Here is a 24,960-nt window from a genome sequence, read left to right on the forward strand (position 1 = left end):
CAATGCACAAAGCTGTACAAAAGTTTTATCACCAATTTCCTGCTTCTCAAGGGATCTAGCCCAAAATGACTTTTTCTTGTACTGCAAACTGCCACATGCTCACTCCAATCTGTATTAGTCAATAACTTTCCTTGTAAGTAACTCTTGCCTTGACCCTCTGACACTTTTCTCTGGCTCACTAAATGATCTCTTTCTATCCATACAGGAGCATAGAATGAAATGTCTCACCCCTAAACCGACCCTTATATACACCTGAACCACCTTAATGGCTCAGGTTGGAAGGCACCTCTGGAGGTCGTCTAGTCCAACTGGCTCCTCAAGCAGGGCAACTTAGAACCGATTACCCAGGACCATGTCCAGATGGCTTTTGAGTATCTCCAAGGATGAAAACTCCACAGTGTCCCCGAGCAACCTGCAACAGTGCTGCAACTGCAACTCAGTCACCACCAGAGTTAAAAAAGGATTTCCTGATGATCAGAGAGAACCTCACTTATTTCAGTTTGTGTTCTGTCTCTGGTCTGTCACTGCGAACCACTGAAAATAGCCTGGCCCTGTCTTCTTTACACACCTTGCTTCAGATATATTTATAAGATCCACCTATCTCCTGTAACTCTTTGCAATTGTTAGAAATATTAACAGAAAACTCCTTTGCTTATTAAACCTTCCAGGCAGGAGTTATTTTGCAAGATTACCTAATTCTGGCAAACCAGTTGAAATGCCAAGAACAAAACCACTTTCTTCTTCCAAACATTGCAGGGTCTTTCTCTGTCCCACCTTGTCACTTCTGACATTTAATATCTACAGCAAGATCACAAGATTTATTGGTTTTGTCCTCTTCTTTTCAGGGGGATGCACTGATCTTTAACTCACCCAGAGTTGCCTAAGAGACTTTTTTTGATATTGAAAAATCAAATGCTTGCATTTATCCAAGATGAGACATAACAGATACTAATAATGTCTGTTGGTGAATAATGGAAGAGCAACTTATCTCCCTTGTCTTTTATAACACTTCTGACACAGTCCCACACAACATCTTTGTCTCTAAATTGCAGAGATATGGATTTGACGGATGGACTAACTGATGTGTAAGTAATCAGTTGGATGGCTGTGACTTGAAAGTTGCAGTCAACAGCTCCGTGTCCAAATGAAGATCAGTGACAAGCAGTGCCCCTCAGGGGTCTGTGCTAGAACTGGTACTGCTCAGCATCTTTATTAATGACATTGATAGTGGGATTGAGTGCGCTCTCAGCAAATTTGTGGATGAGATCAAGCCGAGTGGTGCATCTGATAATCTAGAGGGAATGGATGACACCCAGATGACCCTTGATAGGCTTGACGAGTGGGGCCCATGTGAATCTCAATGTTCAACAGGACCAAGTGCATGTACTCAGGCCAGGACAGCCACCAGTATCAGCAGACTGGGTTAAAAATGGATTAAGAGCAGCCCTCTGAAGAAGGACTTGGAGGTAGCAAATAGGTGAAAAAAGAGAAATGAGCTGGCAATGTGCATTCACAGCCCAGAAAGCCAAACATATCCTGGCCTGCATCAAAAGGAGTGTGAGCTGCAGGTTAACGGATGTGATTCTCCCCCTCTTCTCCTCTTTCATGAAACCCCAGCTGGAGTACTGCATCCAGGTCTGGAGTCCCTAGTACAAGACAGACGTGGACCCAGGTGAGGTCCACAAAAATGATCAGAGGGTTGGAACACTTTTCTTATGAGAAAAGGCTGAGAGAGTTAGGGTTGTTTAGCTTGGAGAAAAGGTTTCAGAGAGAGACCTTATTGCAGCCTTTCAACAGTTAGGGGGTGTTTATAGGAAAGTCTGAGACCATATTTTTTATCCCTGTGCTACAGACAGGACAAGGACTAATGGTTTTAAACTTAAAGAAAAAAGATTTAGATTAGCTATAATGAAGGTATTCTTTACAATGAGGGCAGCAATATACATAGGTACTTGATTTTTATCAAGGTTTGCTCAGCATGCAACAGTTCATCGACTATAATTTCACTTGGATTGTTGTGCATTACAGAAAACTCTCACCTACAATACTGGCATGCTTTCCAACTCCTCTGCCAGAAGCAAAACCTACCACCTCAATTTATGAGTGCAGGTATGTCTGTATCATTTGTACCTCACTTTGGACACAACAGACAATCCAGAGCCTAGGTGTGTTTTGAAGCTCTGATTTTAAGCCAGAAATAAAGCATTTTTAAAAAATCTCTGGCAGTATTTAGCTGCCAAGAGAAAAAACATAGCTTGTTCAAAAACAAAAGACAAACAGCAAGAATAACAGTTAATTCCCCTACTCTTGTTGCACTTGGTTGAGCTTTAGACGAGTTGAAGTCAGTTCTTCCTGCAGCTCTTGCAGTTGAAAACTCTGATTGCTGGCCAGCTCTCTCAGCTGCCTCTCTTTCTCAATTAAATCCTACAACAAAACACAATCACACTGCTTGAATGCTCCACCTTACAGAACCCTTCAGCAATGTAGTATGGTGTTATTACCAGATGTATTTCTGGCCATTTCGGTCAAGACCCTTTCTAAAATAACCGAAAACAGAAGCAACTGCATACCTTCTAGAAACATAACCAGTACCTTCCAGGCACACAAAACAAAGACTCAATTACATTAGGAGACAAAATGTCTTTTACACCTCATGATAGACAATATGGAAGGTCTGCATATGCAGATTTACTACCTCTATACACATCATTTTAACTAAGGGTTCTTGCAGATGTTTTGCTTTTTGGTTGGGTTTTTTTTCAGCCAGTCATCTTCTGACTCATTATATCACCAACTTCAGTAAAGTTTGGGGGAATGCATGCACACAAAATAACAGAAAAACTTCTAAGAGGAGGAGGCAACAACTGTCATTCCAGAAAGCACACTACTACACGTGCAGCTCTGTCATTAGCAGCCAATAGATTTGCCTGATGCTGCTGAATTAAATAGGTAACTGTGCAGTAGGCTTTTCTTTATGTTTTGAATGTCACATGCAATGACAACTCTGCAACTGGTGTAACAGGTGTACTGTCATTTAGTAACATTATTACTGTAAACTTCAGGGTCGGTATTTTTTGCAGAACCCTACTCCTACAATACACTAGAACCTTACTCTTAAGGGATATCACTTTACATTTTCTTTTGTGTGAAATTTTAATTGTGAGAGATTTTGATAAAAGAGGTGTAAAAATGAAAACATGGAGGCATCACTCTCAAATATCAAGAACTTCCAGTATTTTCCCCTAGTCTGCATTAACCAACACTCTCATTTTCTTTCAAAGCACACAGCCATAACAGATATGTCTTTTCTGCCAAACTGCTAGTAAAACAACCCCTTCAATATGTATCAAAATCTTACTAACTATAAACATCAAGTCAGATGTGTGGTGGTATTATGATGGGCATGAGCACTTCTTTTTTGCCTTATGGAGATATTATAATGCTCACACATTAAACAAAGATTTTTATTTTTTTTCCTTAAAAAGATAACTCACAGAAACACATGGAGTTTATACACACTTTCAGCTTACATATCTTTTCAGTGTTAGTTTTTTTTACTAATAGAGATATGATGTAAATACTTCTGTAACATTTTTGCAAACGTAAATGTAGCACAGTTCTTCACCTAGAAAGGGAAAGCAGTACGAGAACATAGCTTCCCTAACAAAGTAAATTCATGCATATTGTCACTCATTGTCATGAAACAACATAAGCCCTAGAAGGCCAAAAGTAACTTTAATGGCATCTTTGATTTCCCTTTCAAAGGAAACTTACCATGAGACAGAGAAATAGCACAGTTGTCTCCATGTGTGCAGCTAAGGGTGTATTTCATTAAGCAAAATAAGGGAGGCTATTATTAACAGAAAGTCATTAAAGCTCTCCTGCTGGTATAAACTCACACCATTCTATTCCACTAAAATAAATTTCCTACATACCTGAGTGAGAGTGGTTTCAAAGATCCTTCCTGATGAGCAGCTAAAACAAGGTGTTAGTCGTGGCAGGAGACGAGTTTTGATTGTTTCCACACCTGCATATTGCCCACCTTAGAAAATACATAAAGAAATTGTGAGAACACTTACAGAAAGAGCCAGACTTTGACAAGATGACATGTGAAACGTGCTAGTAGTAATAAGAGACAGCAGTGAATTACCTTCTTGAGATGTTTCATTGAGGATTGCGAAGAGCTGCCTTTGAATCTCAGAGCTCAGTTCTAATATTTCACAGCACCAGTTCAGATTTTGATCACAGGAATTAAACTGTAAATGAATGTGTATTAATAACATCCAATTTAATTAATTAAGTCACTGTGTGGGCTTTCTTAAAATTATTCTTATTATGATCATGACATCCCCCCCCCAAAATTATATCTTCGTAACCTTTTCTTATTGCACCCACTAGAATACTCATCTCCAAAATGTTCACATTGCTAATGGGCAAACAACAAGATACCAGGACTTCTATCACACAGCTTACTCACTACTTGAAAAAACTTAGCCCTTTCTCCATTCATAAAGAAGATGCAACCGTAAGTATCTCTAAAATAAAGTAATTGTGGATCTGTGATAAAATCTTTCAACACAGACTTTTTAAAATAATAACATAGGAGACTGTTGGATGAAAAGGCTGCCTAAAATCTCATTTTTTATATTAACTGAAATAATACATATAAGACTATTATGTTTCTCTGTCAACAGCCATGTGTGCCCTCCGTGAAATGTCATCTGATTTTTAGGAGTTACCAGCTGAAACAGCACTGAAGAATGGGCAAAATCTAGGATTATGCCTATGAAACAACAGACCAATAGAACTACACCACTTTCAGCAAATTCTGAAAAGGAGTTGATGGGGTTAATCTGTCCAGGAGGCTACTACACCTGCCAGGGGAACACACACTTTGCACCTGCTTCCTTAATCTTACCCATAATCTGTGCATCATCTTCAAAGCAAATCACCCTCGAGGTCTACAGGCTTTAATGGCTCCATATGGCTTTTACAAGCTTCCAAAACAGCTAAAACTCCCACTCATGCCCCTGTCAGCTTGCATTTGGATTGCTGCAACATACTTTCCTCTGGCCTCAAGGAGCAGTCTCACCCTGCTAACCTCAGACAGAACACCACTGCATTGTGCATTTGTTCAGCTCATTACACCAAAATAACACCCATGGTGCTTCCATCTGCCAGCTTCTCTTGTGCCACAGCAGCCTGAAACTGCTTGTCTTCATTCCCCAAGACCTAAAAGACTATCCCCATCCCACTTACTATAGAAAGCTTAGTTCCCACTGTCTACTTCCAACATCCATTTGCAAGCTTTTAAAATGTATACCTCTGTCCTCCCTCCTCTACGGCTCTGCATTTTGTGGTCGCTTTACCAGCTACCCTCAGACTCCTCCTTAACACTGACCTTTCTCATGAACCCTGAAGAGAGTTGCACTGGTTATTAATGTGCTGTAACACCTATGTAGCATCAAGTATAAAAAGAACTGACTTCCCTTGAAAGGCTGTGTCTCGGCTCAGCACCTTTTCTCAACAAGCATAGCACAGGGTAGGTGGCTACAGGCTGATGACCAAATCAACTATGCATGTCCTGAAGCTAATGAAACCTGGGGACACAGTGGGAACTCTGTCACTATTTTCCACTGAGAAAATTCAGTTATCAAGTCTCAGATCCACTTATCTTTCCCTAATTTTGCACCTTCTCTACTGCTTCCACTCTTTCGATTCCTCAGTCTCCTGTTACTTCTTACTCCTCTGTTTATCCTATTACATCCACCCACATCTTTCTACTCCTACCCGAAACTATTTCCTTACACTTGCTTCCTTGTTACTTAACCCCCAGCTGCAAACAGGACATTCCCTCTTCGGAAACCCTTCAGTAGCTGTGCTGTCTTGTAGCAGCCTCTCAGCTCTAACAGGCTTCCCACCCAGCAGAGCTGGGAATATTCGGAAGCTGAAATCCACTCTCACCTTCAACATCCTTTTCCTCACATTTTCCTGGCTGTTCCCAGGCCACAGACAATTCCTCCTGAGCACACCCTCACTCCTGGTCCTTCCATCTGTCGGTCTTCTACCACAAATACTTTCCTGATCCAGACATTGCAGCTCAAGTATCATTTTTGACCTCCAGCCCTCGCTCTCAGTGAGCCCTGTCACAGGCAATAAAAAAAGCTGCGAGTGCTACAGACACCGGGTGTTAAAACCGTGATAACTGTGTGCGTGTGAGGGTCGATGTCCCAAACCAGCCTTTAGAACCTCCTCCCCTCGGCCGGCAGCAGCGCTCGGCTGCACTGTGCTCAGGCCACCACCGCTCCGCGTCCCGCCGTCACCGCGGAAACGGCCTCATGGCCGGGCCACCACGGCAACGGCGCCGCTCCCGGCGGACCGCCGAGGGCCGCGGGGTGGGTGAGGCAGGCCTCCCTCCGCACAGCAGACACGGATTTCGCACCCTCCCGGCCGGGGCCCACTACCTCGTAGTTCCGGTGCCAGTTCTCCAGCTTCTCCTGCAGCACCCGGCCGCTCTCCGCGCTGACCAACCTCCTCAAACTGTCCGCCATGGCGGGCTGTCAGCTCGCTCCCGGGGGTTGGATGGGCTGCGCTGGTTCCCCGCGCCCTCCGGGAGCCCTCCGCAGCGGGCGGCGCTGGGCGGGGTTGGGGGGAGCTGGTACCGCCCGCCCGGAGCCGCTGCTTCGGGGAGGTGCCTCCTCCGCGCCGCTTTTATTGTGGCCATTGTAACGTCGGCGGGTGCCTTGGCGACGCGGGCAGCGCGCTCCTCTGCCGTGGCAACGCGCGGCCCGGCCCGCCCTGCCCTGCCCCGGGCGGCGGGGCAGCACGGCATCGGCCGCCAGGTGGCGCCTCCGGGAAACGCGGTGCAGAGCCGGCGGTGAGCCCGCCCCTACCGCTTCCCGCCCTGCGCCGCAACGGGGCGCCCGCGGGCCCCTCCGCAGCGGCGCCGGCGGTGGAGGAGGAAGATGGCGGCGGCCGCCTCCGAGCAGGTCTGTCCCGGCTGAGGTGCAGGCACGGGGGGAGGCTGTGGGGCCCTCCCCGCTGGGGCGAGGGGAGAGCGAGGCCCAGCCCCGCCGCCCGCGAGCCCTTGGCGAGCCGCCTGAGCTGTCGCTCCGGCCGAGGGGCGCTGCTTGTGGAGGGGACGGTCGGGCGGGGGCGCCGTTTTTGCGGCGGTAGCTGAGGCTGCCGCTGTGCCGGAGTCCTCCGCGCGGACGGCAACCCCCATGTCCGTGTTTCCCCGCTACTTGTGGCAGGCGGGAAGGGGAGAAACGGCGCTTGGACGGCGTGTGCGACCCCCGCCGAGCTCTTTCAGGGACGGGCGGCCTTTGCCTTGCAGCGGGGAGAGGCCTCTCGAGCCCGTCGCTGCGGGGCAGCCCTGCTTTCTGCTGCCCAGCCAGCGGAAGCCGTGTCAACGAAAACACTTGCTGTTTCCGAAATAAAGTGTCGTGGCGTTTGTGCACAGGAATGTCGATGTCTTGCGTAAATAGGCATTTTCCGCTAGTTGGTGGAGCGGATCGCAGCTGATTTATAGGAGTGCGGCGTGAGGCTTCTTGTTACAGGGGCAGAAGCACGGTAGGCGGCGGCAGGGCGTAAGCAAGCCTGGAGCTGAGTGAGATTCGGGCTCAGCTTCCGAGGCCTCACACGGAGCGAGAGCTGAGTTCGCCCGAAGCGGTGTCATTGTCACCCCGCCGAGGGGCGGGACAGAGCCGCGCACGCCGCAGCGGGCAGGACCGAGCTGTTCAAGGGCCCATCTCTCAGGAGCTCGGGCATCTGTCTGCACGGGATTTTCAATCCGAGTGAGTCTGTGCATGTGCATCTGCGCCAGTGGCAGCAGTGGGTATGAAATACCAGATTCCTGAGGGGTCCTACCCAGCCTCGCCTCGCGTGCCATAGGAAGCATTGCCTAGTTTAGCATAGATGCTCCAGTACTTGTTCCAGCTATCAGTTTCAGCCATTTTCTCCCAGTCCTGGTGCCGTCTTCTGTGGTGCTGCCTTGCCAGGTGAAAAAGCAATATTGGAGTTCTAGCTCAGCATCACATCCTTTCAAGAACACACTGCCCTCAGGACAAGATACTGTTCTGTTGTACGAGATTTCCATTGCCTTTTCCCTCTTCTTTCAGTTTCCTTGCCTAGCCAATTCTGAGTTCCAGCAGTGCTAGAGTGGCTTCCAGAACATCACTGAGGAAACACTCCATAAAATTGTTCCAGTCAAGCACCTTTCTCAAAACTATTTCCTTGTTCCTCAGCAAAAGAAGATAACAAGACGTTTTTACCTGTTACCTCAGCATAGACACATGCAAATGCAGTAAGCTTGAGGTACAGCTTCAGGATTCATTTCAGATGAACAAACTTAATCACATCAGAAGATCAAGCCCTTTTTTTGAAGAATTAGCCCTTAAATAGCAACCTGTTCCATTCAACAGAGGCGCAACAAAATTTTGGACAGTTACAAAAATACATTGAAGATTTATTTTTCCTGTTAATATCTACAAGAGTTTCCTCTATCTGTTGATTTGATATATTGACAGGATATCCCTTGCAATCTAGTAACTTCAAATGATTAAATTAAAGCTAGTCTGGCCAGGTTTGAAGCTTTTCTTAATGCTGCATACAAAAAAATACTTATTGAACGCAAACCATCTGCTCTTAAACTATTTGTATCCACCACCTGCCTTTTGGATAGGCTCATTGAGAGTCTATCCTGCATTAGCATGGCGGGAACTACAATCCTGTGCATTGGTAAATGACCAGCAGGATTATGTCCTGTATCATCCCTGAGAGGTAAAAACTTGATGAAGTTCTTTACAGCTTTTTTTTTTTTTTACTGCAACAATGTCATTAATTATTCCTATCTGTCATGATAAAAATGAGATACAGAAACATACATTGTCTAAAAATATCTGGGGTTTAATTTTAATCATTGCATTAACAAATTGCAGTGGTTGTAAACATGTATTCTAAGTACAGAGTGTCAGAGTGAAATTAAATATTGAACATAATAACTAATACATTCCAGTACTTGATTCAAATTTATATTTTTTGCATATGTATATGTGTCATTTTAACAGCTTCTCCATGCTTTGTATTATAGCAAAGTTCTAATGGCCCAGTGAAGAAGTCTATGCGAGAGAAGGCTGTGGAACGCAGGAACATTAATAAGGAGCACAACAGTAATTTTAAAGCAGGATACATCCCAATTGATGAAGACCGTCTCCATAAGACAGGGTTACGTGGCAGGAAAGGCAACTTGGCCATTTGTGTGATTGTTCTTCTTTTTATTTTGGCTGTCATCAATCTGATTGTGAGTATAATACTTTGGCTGTAAGCAACCTTAAGATTTAATTCATTTTGACAGTTTCCTAGAGAAATAAATATTCCCATATGGATGAGAAAGGCTTAAAATGTACCAAAGGAAATTTCTCATTTTTCTCCTTTCTTTTATTGTTCTTTTGTAATCTGAGCAAGATTAGATAGAAGAATCTTTCAGGTTCAGTCATGATCATTTCAGTTATCATGGTCCCAGTAAGGATCCTACTATTTATGCAACACAGAATTAGGAACCTTGAAAGCAGCTCTCCATTCCCAGAACTGAACAACAGCAAATGTGCAGTGTTACTAGTGTAGTTCAAATGCATCTGGGATAAATTATTATGCCAGAAATATTTTATATATAATAACAGAACTGTATGTGAGCATTCAGAATTAACCATCTAGTGCACTGTAAAATCTCATTGTTGTAATTACCACATTTTTATTGCTTGATCAATGAGAAGTAATGAATTATTTTTCGTAACTTGACATTCACCTGTGAAGGTGCTTTCTTGTAGTTCAAGGGTGAGTATATCCTGAGCTCAGCTGCTTTGTTCAGGTAATTTGTTTAGCCAGTGGTACCATTGTTACCCTTAAACAGGAGAAAGATTTAATATGGACATGTTTTATTTCAAATATATGTATATATTAGAGAGAAATTTTAGCTACCATTTCAGATGAATCTTAGAATCATATAAAATGCCTTTCATACTTAAATGTGTTCTGATGTTTCAAGTATGAATGAAACAGACTAAAGTAAATTCACACCCAAAGCTCACTTAAACACTGGCATTAATATTTTAAATAAAACATCTAGTTAATACAGTACTTGTTGTGGGAAGATCTAGATGGTCAAAGTAATCTTCAAAAATGCATGTTTCTCTTTCAGATCACGCTGGTTATCTGGGCAGTGATTCGCATCGGTCCCAATGGTTGTGACAGTATGGAGTTCCATGAGAGTGGCTTGTTGCGGTTTAAGCAAGTTTCTGACATGGGTGTTATACATCCCTTGTATAAAAGCACTGTAGGAGGCAGACGTAATGAAGACTTAGTGATCACTGGAAATAATCAGCCTGTAAGTTATATCATGAATTGAAAATGTGTGAGCAACACTATGGTATTGCACTCACATTATGAATAAATGTTACACTTCAAACATCATTAACTTCATGACTTTGTTTCTGAAGATTGTATTTCAGCAAGGAACAACCAAGCTTAGTGTGGAAAAAGACAAAACTTCTATTACCAGTGATATTGGCATGGAATTTGTTGACCCACGGACACAAAATACCTTGTTCAGCACAGACTATGAAACTCATGAGTTTCATCTGCCAAATGGAGTCAAAATCTTGAATGTACAGAAGGCTTCTACAGAGAGGGTAAGTCTCCTTTAACTAGCACTTTTTGTAAAAGTTCATTACAGAATTGCCTTAAAGTTGTAGAGTAACGAAAAAAACAACTTTACCAATCCAATTTTTCAGGCCTATTAAGAATTTTGTCTAAATGTAGCTAAAAAAGCAGCTCTGAAAATGTAAGTCACTCTAAAAAGTTAGAACAGAAATTAAATCTGACATCATTAAATGAGTGCAGTATGAGGGATACCATGCCAACTAGGCTTGTATGTCTTTTTATTAAACATTTACTCATTTGGGCATGAATAACTGTTTCAGAAATCAAATTTCTATGAAAAGCTTCTCTGTTTTCTTTAAGATCTTACAAAATAATTACCAGAATTTCATGTCTTTCTTTCCTTCTGTTGGAGATAAATGATAGTACAATCAGAATTTCAGAAGTCTTATTACAAGTATAGAGAACAATTACAGTGTTATAGGAGTTGTGTCAGTTCATGGCTTCTAGGTTAAATGAGTTCTTAGCTTGGTTTCTGCATTAAATATGATGTATTTGTGAAAAAAATAAAAAACTTAAATGCCAATGTGTGTACATTTAAAATTTTGAACTTAATGTGAGGCTAATTTCTTTCATGCACATCATTACTCATAACAAAGGCTTTACACATAGGGTACAGTGCATGGTTCTCTTGTATAACTTTAGGAGAGTAGTATCAGTGGTTTTATAGAGGGTTGAGTGTGCCTTAGGAAGCATTGAGTAATCCAGTTAAGAACAAAGAGAATTTAGTTCTTCTTTGTGTTTCCTCTGCAAGGCTAACAATTAGACAGTATCTTCCAGGAAAAAAAAAAATTTTTACATACCTTCCATAATTAAGTAATCCTTGTTTTTAAATGGGAATGTGGAAAATTAAAAATGGGCAGAAACTTCATAGGCATAATGACAGAAGGGCAAAAAGTACATTGAAGTTTTTATTAAATTCTAGCAATTTTTGAGGTAATTGAAAGTACTCAGACAAACCCAAGTGACACAATTTCATTGTTCTGTAATACACTTGTTTTGTCACATTCTTAGATTACCAGCAATGCGACCAGTGATCTAAACATAAAGGTCGATGGCCGTGCTATCGTCCGGGGAAACGAAGGTGTTTTTATCACAGGCAAGACCATTGAGTTTCGAATGGGGGGTAACATGGAACTTAAAGCAGTAAGTATTTCAAATCAGCATTTTTTGGGGAACAGCTTAGTTTCAAATTCAGGCTGATAATGAACTGATGTAGCTTTGTATAGTTTCAAGTTTTATGTGAAGTAGTGTTGCATTAAAGTTTAGTTGCAGTCTGTATTTAGTAGGATTTTCATAGAACCATAGAATCATAGAATAGTTAGTGTTAGAAAGAACCTTAAGATCATATAGTTCCAACCCCCCTGCCATGGGCAGGGACACCACACACTAAAGGTGGCTTATTACTTTGCTGCTAATTACTGGTTCAGTAGTTTCCAGGTACCTATGATTTACTACTGCTAAGAGGCCAAAACCCCACAATGCAGTTAAAGCTAAGCTATTGCCTCTGCACTTAAAAGAATACCAAAGGGAATTAATCTTCTCTTTTGGAGGCTTTACTGGGGTCAGCAACCTTTGACAGAGGAGCAGAGCACGCTATCATCTGTGCTGCTGTGGTATAACTTGCCTGCATTCATTTAAGATTTCTGGAGATTGTTAAGATTGCAGGGCATATGGAATGATGGAAAAGGTTAGAAGAGGATAAAAAAATAGAGATACATACACTTTCATTTCATGTGTGAATAAATTTAATGTATTAATTCAATCCCTGGTTCCCAGTTCATGTCCCTGTTTTTAGATGTACTGCATTTGGTAATAGGTCTGTAAAGTGAAAAGCCACTATTGCTGTCTCTCAGTATCAGTCTACCATTGGAATAGCAAAGTACATTGCTCACTGTAATGGAGAAATCCAGAGGCATTATTCACAAATTTAATTAGAAAATGAAACCTTGTTGTATGTACTTTCTTTATCCTGTTGATGCCTGCAGCCATCCTAAAGGTGTCACTTATTCATTAAACCAGCTTGTCCTTTTCAAAACAACCTGCCTTGTTTAAATTAGAAGTTATACATTTTTTTTTTCTCCTTAATAGGAAAACAGCATTATTCTGAATGGAACTGTGATGGTCAGCCCATCACGACTGCCAAGTTCTTCTTACGGGGAACAGTTTAATAACGGGAACTGGCTGCGTTTCAAGCTCTGCATGTGTGCGGATGGGACACTTTTCAAGGTCCAGGTGACAGGTTATAACATGGGTTGTCAGACTTCTGTCAATCCATGTGGAGCCACGCACTGAAACACAAACCACTACCAGAAGAGTTCTCTTCAGTGTTTACATGTATTTGTATGAAATAATTGCATGCCTTCAAGGATTTCTGGTTTTACAGCAGTTTATACTAACATTTGTTACATAATATTTTTAAACAAAGGCTGTGATGTTCAGCAGTATTGTCACCCCTGTGTTAGCCATAATAGTGGCACTGATGTAATAAGCTATCTACATGTGTACTGAAGTACCTTCCTTCCTGAATTGAGATCAGTAGAATATATTTCAAGAATGTGATCTTAGCAACAGTCTTATCTGCCTTCAGTTGCCTTAAGAGGAGGTTTTTGTCCTACATCCCAAGACCTTGAGGGCTGCTGAGAACATATCTGCGATCTGAAGGACTTCAACAGGAATGCTGATTTGTTGTTGAAAGTGAATTTACTGGCAGATTTTTATCTTCTCTTAATTTCTTGCCAAAGGTTGATATAATGATCTCCCCCAAAATGATGTGGTTTACCATATGGGTACTAAGAGAGGAGTAGTGGCAGATTCACTTTATAATAATGCACTATTTCTGCCATATAGTCTCATGTAGTTAAAAAAATAAATGCTAGCACAAATAATATTTGCAAAGTAATTCCAGGTGTGGAAATGTAACTTCAATTTTTAAACAGTCCTGTGATTACTGAAGTGTCTGTGCAGTTTTGGTATTCTACAGTTGCTTAATTTATGTGAAGTATTTATAAAACATGTTTATATTAGAAGTACATTTTTAAAGATGTAACTTGCTCACTACCCAAGAAAGTATTTTCCTGGGTGCTTTAGTGTGAACCACATATGAATCTGTTTTTCAACAGACAGACATCTAAAGCATGACTGTTGCAGCAGTGCCCGAGATCAGATCTCTTTTTCCCTGTCAATGTCAGTACTGATGCGTTACCAAGAACCTCAGAATTAAATTCTGACCTTAAACTGCGCAGCTGTACTTCTAAATGTGATGGTAGGGAATCCTGGCAGCAGAGTAAATACGTGTGTATCATGAATGTCTATGGAGAAGACACTGGGGCCTTACAGAAACTATTTAACTGCTTTTGCAGAGGTAAGGTGTTCTGTACTAAAAATAGACCAGCGCATTGTAAGATTCCTCCTTCTCCCACTTAGTGTATATTTTCAGTTTAAAATACTTTTGTTTTTCAGTAGCATCAAGTAATCTTAATGGAAGTCACAAAGGTGACTTTGCAAGTCGCTTTTTGACAGGTTCTCCTAGATAAGCACACGCTTCTCTTCCTACAAGTTGTGCAAATGTTACACGTTAACTTCAGAGTTGGTCATTTGTTATGGGAAGACAAACTGTCTATCTTTGGTTTGCTGCTTGCAAAATACATAGAATTCCACAAAATACAAAACAGCTTCTGTTGCAACAAGAACTTTGTATCCAAGGTCCCATCTCCTGTATTTACTGGAAGTCACTATGTGCATGTAGGGCTGGAAGGGGTTTCTCAAGGGAGTTCCTTAGATCAGGCATTATACCAAACAGGAGGTCAGAGTAGTCATGCTTCCCTCATTGCCCAGAGGCAAAACCAGAGTTTGATGCTCAATAGTTGTTGAGGGTTTGGGAAATGGACAGCAGTGGAGATGTTCTAAAAAAAAACAGAAGACAATAAACCGTAGCAAAAGCCATTGAATTGCTCACATTAGAGATTATGGGAAAGTACTAACATTTTGCATACAGCCTTCATGAACACCATAATGTTACTGGAGTTAATATTTATTAACCACTTCGACACACATTTTGCTAAAAACATGTACACACCTTTGCTGCTAAGCAGTGCCTCAGTATCTGTTACAGTTAAGAGGAGGAAATAAATTGTAACACTTTTAGAACTTTCACTCATGCTAATGGAAGTTGGTCACTTTATTTTTGTATATATTAAATATAGACACAGGCACATATAAAAATATAAGCAGCAATATCCTCAAAGCTGAAATAGATCTTGAAAATGACAGATACTGCATCAGAGAGTAACTTACAAACAAAGAGCATATTAAAGCTTTTCTCTCGTTAAGACTGACAGGCCTATATGCTAGTAATTGATTCTTTATCAAGAGTTCTTTTTAAAATACTGTATGCAACATAGCAGAAAGATTTGTCACAAAGGTACTCTTAAATCATGGGCTGGAGACTTGGTTTTGAGGTATGGACCTTTTTGTCAAAATGTAGCAAAACTGATCATGCAAAAAAACCCAAATGAAATAAGTTATCATTTTGTAAGCTATTTATGTGTTGTTAATATATTTTGTTGCCTTCACTACACAGTTTGAAAAATGTTGGCACCACACATGCCTTATGTTGTGCATTTATTTGCTGGTTTTCTTCTAATTGCTTGAGGTACATTTTTCTGTTTCTTGTATTTAAAACACTGTGTGGCACATTCATTATTTCATTCTCACAGATGCACTTACCATCCTGGGTACGTTGAATCAACTTAGATGCAAAGAGTTCTCAGCACAGGTAAAGGTGGTGGTTGTTTGTTTTGAAATGGATCAATAAATTCTTAAGAGGCAGCTGTGGTTTGGAAGTGTTATTTGTAAGAATATAGTTTGTCATTAAAAATACATTGTTGTGTTATCAACAGGGAAACTAGTGTTTTATTGACTGTAAGTATGAAAATCATTCCACATGTATTTGTCATGGATTGTATGTGGTGGACTTTGCTCAGTGGTGATTGTGTGATTCCTGAAGTAGAGTTCAAAAGTCTTCACTATTGTTAGTTCACAAGTTCCTGTTGAAGCTGTGTTTCCCCACTGAAGGGCTGGAAAAGAAACAAGGTTGGGATTGTTTTTCGGGAGAGGTGGTGGGAGGGGAAAGGTTACCAGTTATTGACTGTTCTTTTTGAAAAGTACCAAAGACTCCAAAATGGAATGTTTAAGGCAGAACATTGGTAATGCTTCCTTACTTGATTTTGTTTAATGTCAAAGTATTTCCGCTTTCTGTTTAAGTCTTATTATGCTGAGCTTACCACCATTCTACACTTTACATGCAGATACTATGGATAACCTTCACTTGAGTGTCGTAGCTGTGGTCCTATACTGTCATCTTCCTGGCTCAGTGGGGAGCAAGTCACAGCAGATTCTTCTTGATACACATCACCATTCAGACTGCCAGTGGGGTGAGGAGCTCTTACTGAACTGTTCTTTTACCGGAATGTCTACTATTCCAGAGGATATCTCACAAACAGCAGTAACAGCTGATTTTAGCTACAATAACATTAAAACTTTCTTGTGCACCGGTGGAATAAACAAAGAATGGATGCTGAAACACCTGAATCTCAGTAACAATCTGATTTCTGAACTCTCCTTAACTACTTGTAGGAATTTACCTGCTTTAGAAACATTAATCCTCGATGGTAATGCCATCCACACCCTTACACTGGACATACCTACCCCTGCACATGGGTCATACAGAAAAGCTGATCATCTCCTGCCTGCTTTGAAAGTATTGTCAATGGAAAGAAATAATCTTAATGCAGTTCCAAGAGGTAAGCATTTTAAAACCTTAAAGAAACCTTGCTTCCAAGGGGTAAGTTGTTTTTGGATATGATTCAGTAACATCCTACTAAATTGAGAATGTGATCATCTCTATTAGTTACATGTAAAATGAGGAAAAGTTCCACCCATGTGCAGAGACTGAAACAAATGGGTTGTTTCTGATTAGGCTGTGGGGTTTATAGTCTTTGCAATCATAATGCCTTACTGTCAGTCAGATATAACCAAATTTATCCTCTGAGACCCCAAGCAGTATTTTTGCTTGTGGTATAGAAAGGGAAATAAGGATCTCTGGAAAACCATCAGCCTCCATAATCCAGTCGTGAACCTTAACATCAAGAAAATTATGGATAATGAATTTCATACTACTCTTCAGAAGAATGTCAATACTCTTAAATAAAGCTTACTCTGATTTCAGTATTTCACAAAGCCAAGAAAATATATTTTTTTCAGTCAAAACAATTTTGCTCTGTGCCATCTGACACCCAAGCAAAGTTATACCTGGTGACAGGAGAGGGCTGTAAGGTTTCGATAGACTCCTAGAAAGTGTTTGTCATCGCTGAACTATGGTGGGCATCGCAGCCTTTATGACAGCCTCTATCCTCCTAAACAGGTGATTCACATTGTCTAAGCAGTGGTTAAATGAAGAGGCTGCCATATGAGCAATGCTATCTTGTATATTGTTTGCTGAATTTAACTGATCTTTGATAATATCCAGGTGCTTCATGTTGTCCAAACAAGGGTTAAATGAAGCAGAAACTGCCATACATACATTTCTGGCACAAATTTAGCTTCAGGGAAGTATCCAAACTACAATTCTTCATGCAGGTGCAAGTAAGAATTTATGAGCTGCCAGAACTTCTGAATGCCTTTCCTACCAGCTACCTCTAGTTTTACAGCAGGAATGACTCATTCCCTCTGCTTTTCACAATAAACCCAAAGATCAATTACTCAAGGAACAGCACAGCAAACTGCAGTAAGAGGTTTCCAGCAAACTAGGTGACACCAAAGGCAAAATGTTTACAGGCAAATAGTGGCTTTTCAACAATGCTGTATGATCAAAAACCATTTTAGAGTGACATTCAGGTGTTACAAACTGTAGCGAGGCCAAGTGTTCATGTGCCTGCTGTCTCATTGGAACTTGCAGGCTGGAGCTTTGGGGGCTGGCCGTGCAGCACCTGAGAAAAATGAGGTATCACCAGCATTCAAAAGAGCTGCTTACAGAAGACAGATGCTGTTATAACTAGGATATGCTGAGGAATACACTGTCATGCTTTTGATAATTCACCGGCAGAGAGGTGTAAGAAACAACACATTTTTGTTTTCAGTCAGGTATATATCCTGTGAGTGTGGTTCAAATGGGAAACTCCCATGGACTTACAATATCTCTTACTCATTGCCATTTGCATCACTTTTGCATCTCCATCATTTATTTACAATTAACATACTTGGATTTTATAAACTGAGCATATTCCACCCTTTTCCCACTCTTCCTTTCCTACCTCCAGTTCTCCAGAGAAATGTGCTCAAAGCACAGAGATCACAGTCAGAATAATTTTGATAGCACAAAGGAATTTTACTGCTTTTATGGAGCTGTGAATGTTTAAAACATGCATTGATGGTGAATGTATTAACATGATGCCTGTTGCTGATGCTGTGCAACTTTTAGAATGGGACAACCACTGGATAAGAGAGGCACAATAACTCAAAGCCTGCAGCCAGGCTACAGCAATAGCTATCCTTGCAATAGTAGGGAATGGAAGGAATTTTGATGCAAACAATTTTAAAAAGCCACTTGATGCAGTTGGAAAAACAAGGACATGAATTGTGAAATAGTTTTGTTCTTCCTAGGACTGGGCCTGCTGCAGTCTCTGCAAACTGTCCATATGTCATCCAATGGCATACAACAGATTGATCTGAATGATTTTCAGAACTGTTCACAGCTGAAGGACATCGACTTGCAAAACAACCACATAATTAAAATTCATCCAGATGCCTTCAGGAAGCTCAACAAGTTACAGGTTGTAAAGCAGTACTACAACTGTTTCAGTGTTTTGTATTAATTGCTGTTAAAGATATTAATTATCAACTATTCAGCAGGATTATATTGGTCTTTGATTATTATATTATTATACAATTTTAAAAACTAAAGCAAATGGTGAAAATAATCATTGGTGTATAATATATACTTGCTTTTCATATACAGGAAAACACATACACTTGTAAATATACAAAATATAACCATAAATTCACCATTTATTTATGCCACAAACCAATCCATAACTGGCTTAAACACACACACGTCCTTCTCTACTATCATCCCTTCCATGGTGAGAGCCCCACGGCTTCCCATGCACACAGAGATAGTCTAGAGTGGGAGAATTCTAAATACACCACAGTTTAAACTTTTCATTTAAATCAAAAAGCTTAGAAAAATATTACTGCAATCCTGACCAGAGCTATTGCCCCTGTAACTGCAAACTGCTTGTGTGCTAAACTAAATGTTACTGTTGATACTGCAGTTAGGATTCTATTGTAAGGCTTAACAAATTAATTCTGACTTATTTCCAACTAGGTAGTAGATCTCCGTGGAAATGCTCTGACAACCCCCCTACCACAGATACTGATCAGTTTGAACTTCTTTCAAATTGAAGTGGATTTGTCAAATAATGCCTGGATATTTAATTGCAGACTGAACGCTTTCAAACATTTCATTCATTTTCTTTTTGACCCCACAAGGAAAAAAATGAGTATTTCATACAATAAATCTGGCACCAGCTCACAGAAACCTCTGCTCTATCTTTCAAGTTTGCATTTAAACTGCAGCGACAGTGTTTTGCTCAAGGGGGCTGCCATCCCAACAGGGAAGATGTTAGTGCTAAACTGTAATTCAGACAACACAAGAGGTATGTAAAACAGGACTCCATCCATATGTTACTAAAAAACAAATGTGCGCAGAATGATGAAAGAAATCCGTTTTAAAAAGTGGATTTCCAAAGATACTGTTTAAAAACAACTGAACAACAATGAACATGCGAATTATTTCATTATAAAGTAGTATACCTGTTAGAATATTTGATAGTCATGTTTCTCCAAAGAAGTCTTCGTCTTCCTCTTTACATTAAACTAATAACGATGCCAAATTATACACAAATAAATTTCATTAAGCAGTACATTGCAAATTTATTAGTTAATTTTGGAATGCAAACAAAGGATTGAATAGCAGAGTTGCACGTCTGGGGCATCTAGAAAACCAAGAAGGATACAGTAACATTTCTGGTATTCACCTGTAGCAAAATGAAATGAAAGTTTATTTGCAGGGAAGAAGATTTATATTTCTTCTACGTAAGTACAGCTACTGTAGCCCACAGTCAGCATTTCCAATTATTACAGAGCTAGGTTAGATATAAGGAGGAAATTCTTTCCTGTTAGGGTGGTGAGGCACTGGAATAGGTTGCCCAGGGAGGTTGTGAATGCTCCATCCCTGGCAGTGTTCAAGACCAGGTTGGACGAGGCCTTGGCTGATATGATTTAGCGTAAGGTGTCCCTGCCCACGGCAGGGGGGTTGGAACTAGATGATCTTAAGGTCCTTTCCAACCCTAACTATTCTATGATTCTATGCAGAAGGAAAGCTTAAGATCAGACTTGGAACAGAAGATGTATTTGCCCTCTGCCGTAAGGCAGAATGGTTTAACTAATGGACAATAGCACTTTGAGGAGTAGGCTTTCCCCTTGAAACTCTCACCCCTAAATGAAAATATGTAGTTTCCATCAGATATGCCACCTGCTTTGTCTATTAACAAGGAAAGTCATGGAATCTGATCAATACACTGGATTGCACCAAAACTGAACTGGGAACACAAGCAGATCCAAAGGCAAAGGACTACATACAACCTTAAAACATTTCAAAAGCCAACAACCAGCCATGGCCTACACCAGATAAAGTTTGGAACAATTGCTCAGTAGATACAAATATCTTTGCTTTTCAAATCTTACTGTTGCATTCAAAGCAGTAACTAGAGGAAAATCACAGTGACTGGCACACTGACAGCTAACGAGTGAAGCTTTATCTCATTGCTGCGCACAATGAGCGTGTCCACAGTGGAGAATGGCTGGCTATAAATACAGATCTTCCACAAGGGACAGCAGCAGGTGTTTCTAGTACAACCCAGAACACACTTAGGTAATTCTAGTGATCTGCTCCCTCACACATGCTATTTTTCTTGTAATGCCTGCTATTAAGATCCCATAGGTACAGTTTTAAAGGGGGGGGTGGGGGGTGGGGAGGGGGAGTATATGGTTGTTTAACAGATACTTGGTAAAATGACGCAGGATGGATAAAAAGAAAATGGATTTTATAATAAATAGCTGAAATTATCAAAGATAGGTCAGAGCATATTCTTACAGAAACAACTTGACCCCCAAAACCAAGTATCCTATGCTTTTAAGAAAGATTTAGTTTCTATCTATTTGCTTCTATTTCAGGTAATAAGAATGGAGCCTCTTGGTGGACACCTAATGGCAGAATTTCAAAAGATATGAGTCTTTCTCATATGACCCTGGATAAAATTAATAATTTAGTGATACACAATGCTGAGAAAGCTGCTGAAGGGTTATATTTGTGTATTTTTAATACAACAAAGAGGAAATATTTCATCTATGATATACAGGTGAAAGAAAGGGGGTCAACATTTTTGGTTCGCAAAGCCCGAGATGCTAACCCTGCTTTGCGACAAGGAAGAACAGAGCAAGACTTTACACTGGCTGTGTGCCTCTCGGTGCTCATTACATTTGTTTGTGCTTTTTGCCTGGGTGCTTTTGCTAGACCCTACCTTGGAAGCCTGTGGAGACTCATATGCAGGAACAAGAACTCAGCTTCAGAACATACTTATTGTAACCAAGCTTTTTCAGATGAAACCTTGAGCAGAGAGTGCTCTGCAAGCACGAGCAAACCAACCAATACACAGCACAGCTTGTTCATTTGTGATGAGGATTCTTCAAGGAACATACACGTTCTTCCTACAGAAACTTCACAAGCAAATGTCATTGGTAGCAGCGTATGTGCACCAAATACTGGAGAAGAGTACCAGAAACAAAGCAATGATGAGACCAATGTGAAGAAAAAATCTTGTTTTTCAGACATCAAAACTAGCATCAGCAATGATGAAAATGTAAATGTTGATGATAATGGGCTGTTTTCTGTAAGGACAGATGACAAGGACAGCACGAAAGTAACACCAAGAAAATTAAAGAGTAATGTAATTTCACTACAGAAAGATCCAATATACACAAATAATGAAGCCTCAGAGAAGAGCAGGATCCCTCCCATACACGGGAGATCAAATGCTGACTCTTACTCACATCACTCTTCAGATTCAGATGTACCCTTCAAGAGAGTAACTGGCTTTCCACTTTCCACAATACAAGCATGTACAGTTGCACAAGATTCTAGGAACAGCAAGGTAAGCAAGAGCTCTGCTCTGCTGCAGTCCGGTATCAGAGAGGCTACACCAGATTCTCCTGAAAGAAAAGGTGTTGTTCCACAAAATGAAGCCATGAGCACTACAAAATGTATGCCTGGAAGGCAAAGCTGTGATAAACAACGTTGTCTAAGCAGCAACCCCAATCTAACCAGTGATGTGGGAGATTTTATTTTACCCAGTAGCTGCAGAAGAAATACAAATATTGAGAATTTAAGCATCTACCAAACAATAGAAAGCTCTCCTTTTACAGAGTACAATTGTAAAGCAGAACCCACAAATGAAAGAGGTACTTCAGCAGATATATTTGATGACAGTTTTTCAGATGAGGGGGCTCCATTCACAATGAGCGACTGTAGTTCTTTAGTAGACTTTGAACTGGAACAAGCTGATGTTAGAGACGGCATGCCTGTCTGTCAGTCATCAGCAGAGGAAGCTGATAGGAACAGTGGAACTGAGAAGTGCTCAGCACTGCCAGAATCTCCAAACCTTGCTGCTGGACTTCAGCGTGTTGGGGAAAATGAAGACGAGAATAACGCGCATTTTGAAACTGCTATTAATTATGGATCAGATACCATCATGTTTGAAACAGCATTGCCTTACGCTGATAAATGCAGCAGCCATGTAAGCATGTCGGATCCAGACACAATTAGTTCTACAAATCAAGACGTTCCTGTTACATTTGATCACTTCATTAATGCTGAGTCAGCAGCACAGACCTCGGTTTCTGATTCTCTCTGCAATCCAAGTGCAGGTTTTGGTAACATGTTACTTTCATTAAAACATTCTCCCATGTATGATGCGGATAGAGAGAACACTCCTGAAGAGGCTGAGCTGCAGCCAGATCAGTTTCCCACGAAACCACAGCATTCCCTCAGCTTCAGTCCCACTGGACAAAAGGCAAATGCACCAGAGGGAAGTACAGATGAACAGAGAGATAGGAACTCCTCTGAAAAGAATCATGGTGAAGGATGCATAGCACTACGAAACACATCTGACAACAGTGATTTCACTTTTGCTCCCACTGATAGTGGTTTGAATAAAATTGGTAAAAGAACATCACTACTGCGTTCCAGCAACAACTCACCTGCTCACTCTCTGCCTGAAAAACAGCTGACAGTTATTACAGAGACAGAAGACTTGCTACCACAGAGGAAGCAGGCAAACACACCTAAGGCTCATGCAGATGTAATGCAAAGAGGTTTTAATGAGAAAAATTGTGATGGATACACGGAATTACAGGATACCAGCAACTGCAGCCTGCCTGAAGCAGCAGATTTGCTGCATCTTCACTCTTCTGGGAAAACACAACCAATATTCAACACAGATCATTTTCAGCTGGATCAGAGTGATGAGGATGCATATTCCCTCTCAGTCCCACAAGGCTTCTTCAGTGAAAGCACACGATACAGTTCATGTTCATTCCCACAAACAACTACAGGGAATACAATCTCCAAAAGCACTCATTCCAGAAAGGTGGAGGATGACACTACTTTGACAGGACTGCAGAACAGTTCTACAGCAGCTGTCAACCTCCAAAATTCAAGCGAGAAACTCCAAAGAGGTCAGACCAATTTAGGACAGGGACAGGTTTTCATTAAGAGGAAGAGAGCATTTGATGGATTTGCTAAGGTTTTGGAAAGCAGGAGAACAAACTTCAATAGCTGAGACACAAAAATATAACACTAAGCTTCCACAGTGTTTATGTCACACAGCAGCTGCAAAAAATGATTGTGTCTTAAAATGATGTGTGTAACTTTTAATAACTGTTAAATAGCCTGGGTTGGTTTGCTGGGTTTTTTTGATAACTCTCAGTACAACCATCTATCTGCCTTTAAGTTCTGAAAGCCAAGTTATGGAACTAGAGTGTATGTCCAATTTAAAACCACTGTAATACCAAAGGGTAATTTGGGTCAGAAGCCATGAACTTGTTTAAGGGTACTTGTAAAAAAAAACCAAACCAACCAAGAATAGATTTCATGAAAAACAACTCTAGGATATTCAAATGAGTAAACTACTTGGTAGCTGTACCTGCTAATAAAGCTTTTGCTGAGTTACAATAATAATATATATTTACTTTCTTATTATTGTTGGTACTAAGATATTAGTTTCCCTTTAAACTGGCCTCTAATATGGACTGTTTTGTTTCTCTTTGTCCAAAATAAATGTAACACTGAAATTATTACACTGTTACTGTGTTTTCCTGCGGGGCTCACCCTATACAGTGAAATAGTGCATATTACTCTCTTCTGCTTTTTGAACCAAATTTGTGGATTAAGTGTTTCTGAACACCCACAGTTTTACAGAGATAGGTAAAGTCTGAGCAGTATTAAATTACATGTAAAAAATGAGGTTTTAACTTGTCAAGACAGAGAGAGAAATGGAACTCTTCTTTCGCAAAGAAACAGAATTCAAACCTTGCAGAAAAGTCAGCTATGGAAATGCAGCTACCTGCAGTTTGCAGGTGTGCTGGCACAGGCAGAGTAACTGAAGAAAAGCCAACCTACTATTACTAAGCTGTAATTCCCTAGGAAAAAGGATCCTATACTCACTTCAGAATTTCACTTAAGAGGGGCAAATCAAGAGCAGCTCAGAACTGCTGTATTAAGACCAGCAATAGCTTGATATAAAGTAACTTTTTCTAAGCCAAAAGATAACAAAACTAAGTTTTTTTCTGAACGTGGCCCAAGGCCCTTTTTAACATACACAGTACCATGGGCACAGTCTTTGGAGGGAAACGGCATCACGATGGGGAACAGGCCCAGGTTCCCATTAAAAACAGGCTGGCTGGCAACTTGGGGAAAACCCTGTCATGCAGTCACAAATTAATTCACTAAAAGCTGTGAACAGAAGAATACATTTCAGTTCCACCAGATGAAAAGTCCAATGGCGCAGGTACATCTCTGGAACTATCTTTAGAGAGAAAGCTAGGACAGAAGAAACCACTGCTGAC

General features: G+C 40.8%; 3 protein-coding genes across 5 annotated transcripts in view; 2 read left to right on the plus strand and 1 right to left on the minus strand.

Moving 5' to 3' along the window:
• Positions 1-24,960, minus strand: part of SPATA18 (spermatogenesis associated 18) — an 85,352-nt gene that overhangs the window by 13,880 nt on the left and 46,512 nt on the right. Inside the window, exons 2-5 of one of the 3 annotated variants that reach the window (XM_062607269.1) lie at positions 6,465-6,622; positions 4,151-4,256; positions 3,936-4,042; positions 2,306-2,424 (exon numbers count right to left, since the gene is read on the minus strand). In XM_062607269.1, the coding sequence (XP_062463253.1) occupies positions 2,306-2,424; positions 3,936-4,042; positions 4,151-4,256; positions 6,465-6,551 (419 nt within the window). In that variant the 5' untranslated portion in view covers positions 6,552-6,622. Of the gene's footprint in view, positions 1-2,305; positions 2,425-3,935; positions 4,043-4,150; positions 4,257-5,964; positions 6,129-6,464; positions 6,649-24,960 lie in introns of those variants that run through there. The other 2 variants (XM_062607261.1, XM_062607251.1) reach the window with 2 other exon arrangements.
• SGCB (sarcoglycan beta) lies at positions 6,839-13,671 on the plus strand. Its single transcript, XM_062604975.1, has 6 exons — positions 6,839-6,989; positions 9,092-9,301; positions 10,199-10,384; positions 10,497-10,688; positions 11,731-11,862; positions 12,808-13,671. Exons 1-6 carry the CDS (start codon positions 6,966-6,968, stop codon positions 13,009-13,011), a joined length of 948 nt encoding a protein of 315 aa, XP_062460959.1. The 5' UTR covers positions 6,839-6,965; the 3' UTR covers positions 13,012-13,671.
• On the plus strand, positions 15,514-24,190 carry LRRC66 (leucine rich repeat containing 66). Its single transcript, XM_062605093.1, has 4 exons — positions 15,514-16,520; positions 18,379-18,548; positions 19,103-19,433; positions 21,013-24,190. Exons 1-4 carry the CDS (start codon positions 15,989-15,991, stop codon positions 23,673-23,675), a joined length of 3,696 nt encoding a protein of 1,231 aa, XP_062461077.1. The 5' UTR covers positions 15,514-15,988; the 3' UTR covers positions 23,676-24,190.

Source organism: Pezoporus occidentalis, unplaced genomic scaffold, assembly GCF_034315485.1.
Source record: "Pezoporus occidentalis ecotype Australia unplaced genomic scaffold, CSIRO_AGI_Poc_V1 ctg1, whole genome shotgun sequence".
Lineage (NCBI taxonomy): Eukaryota > Metazoa > Chordata > Aves > Psittaciformes > Psittacidae > Pezoporus > Pezoporus occidentalis.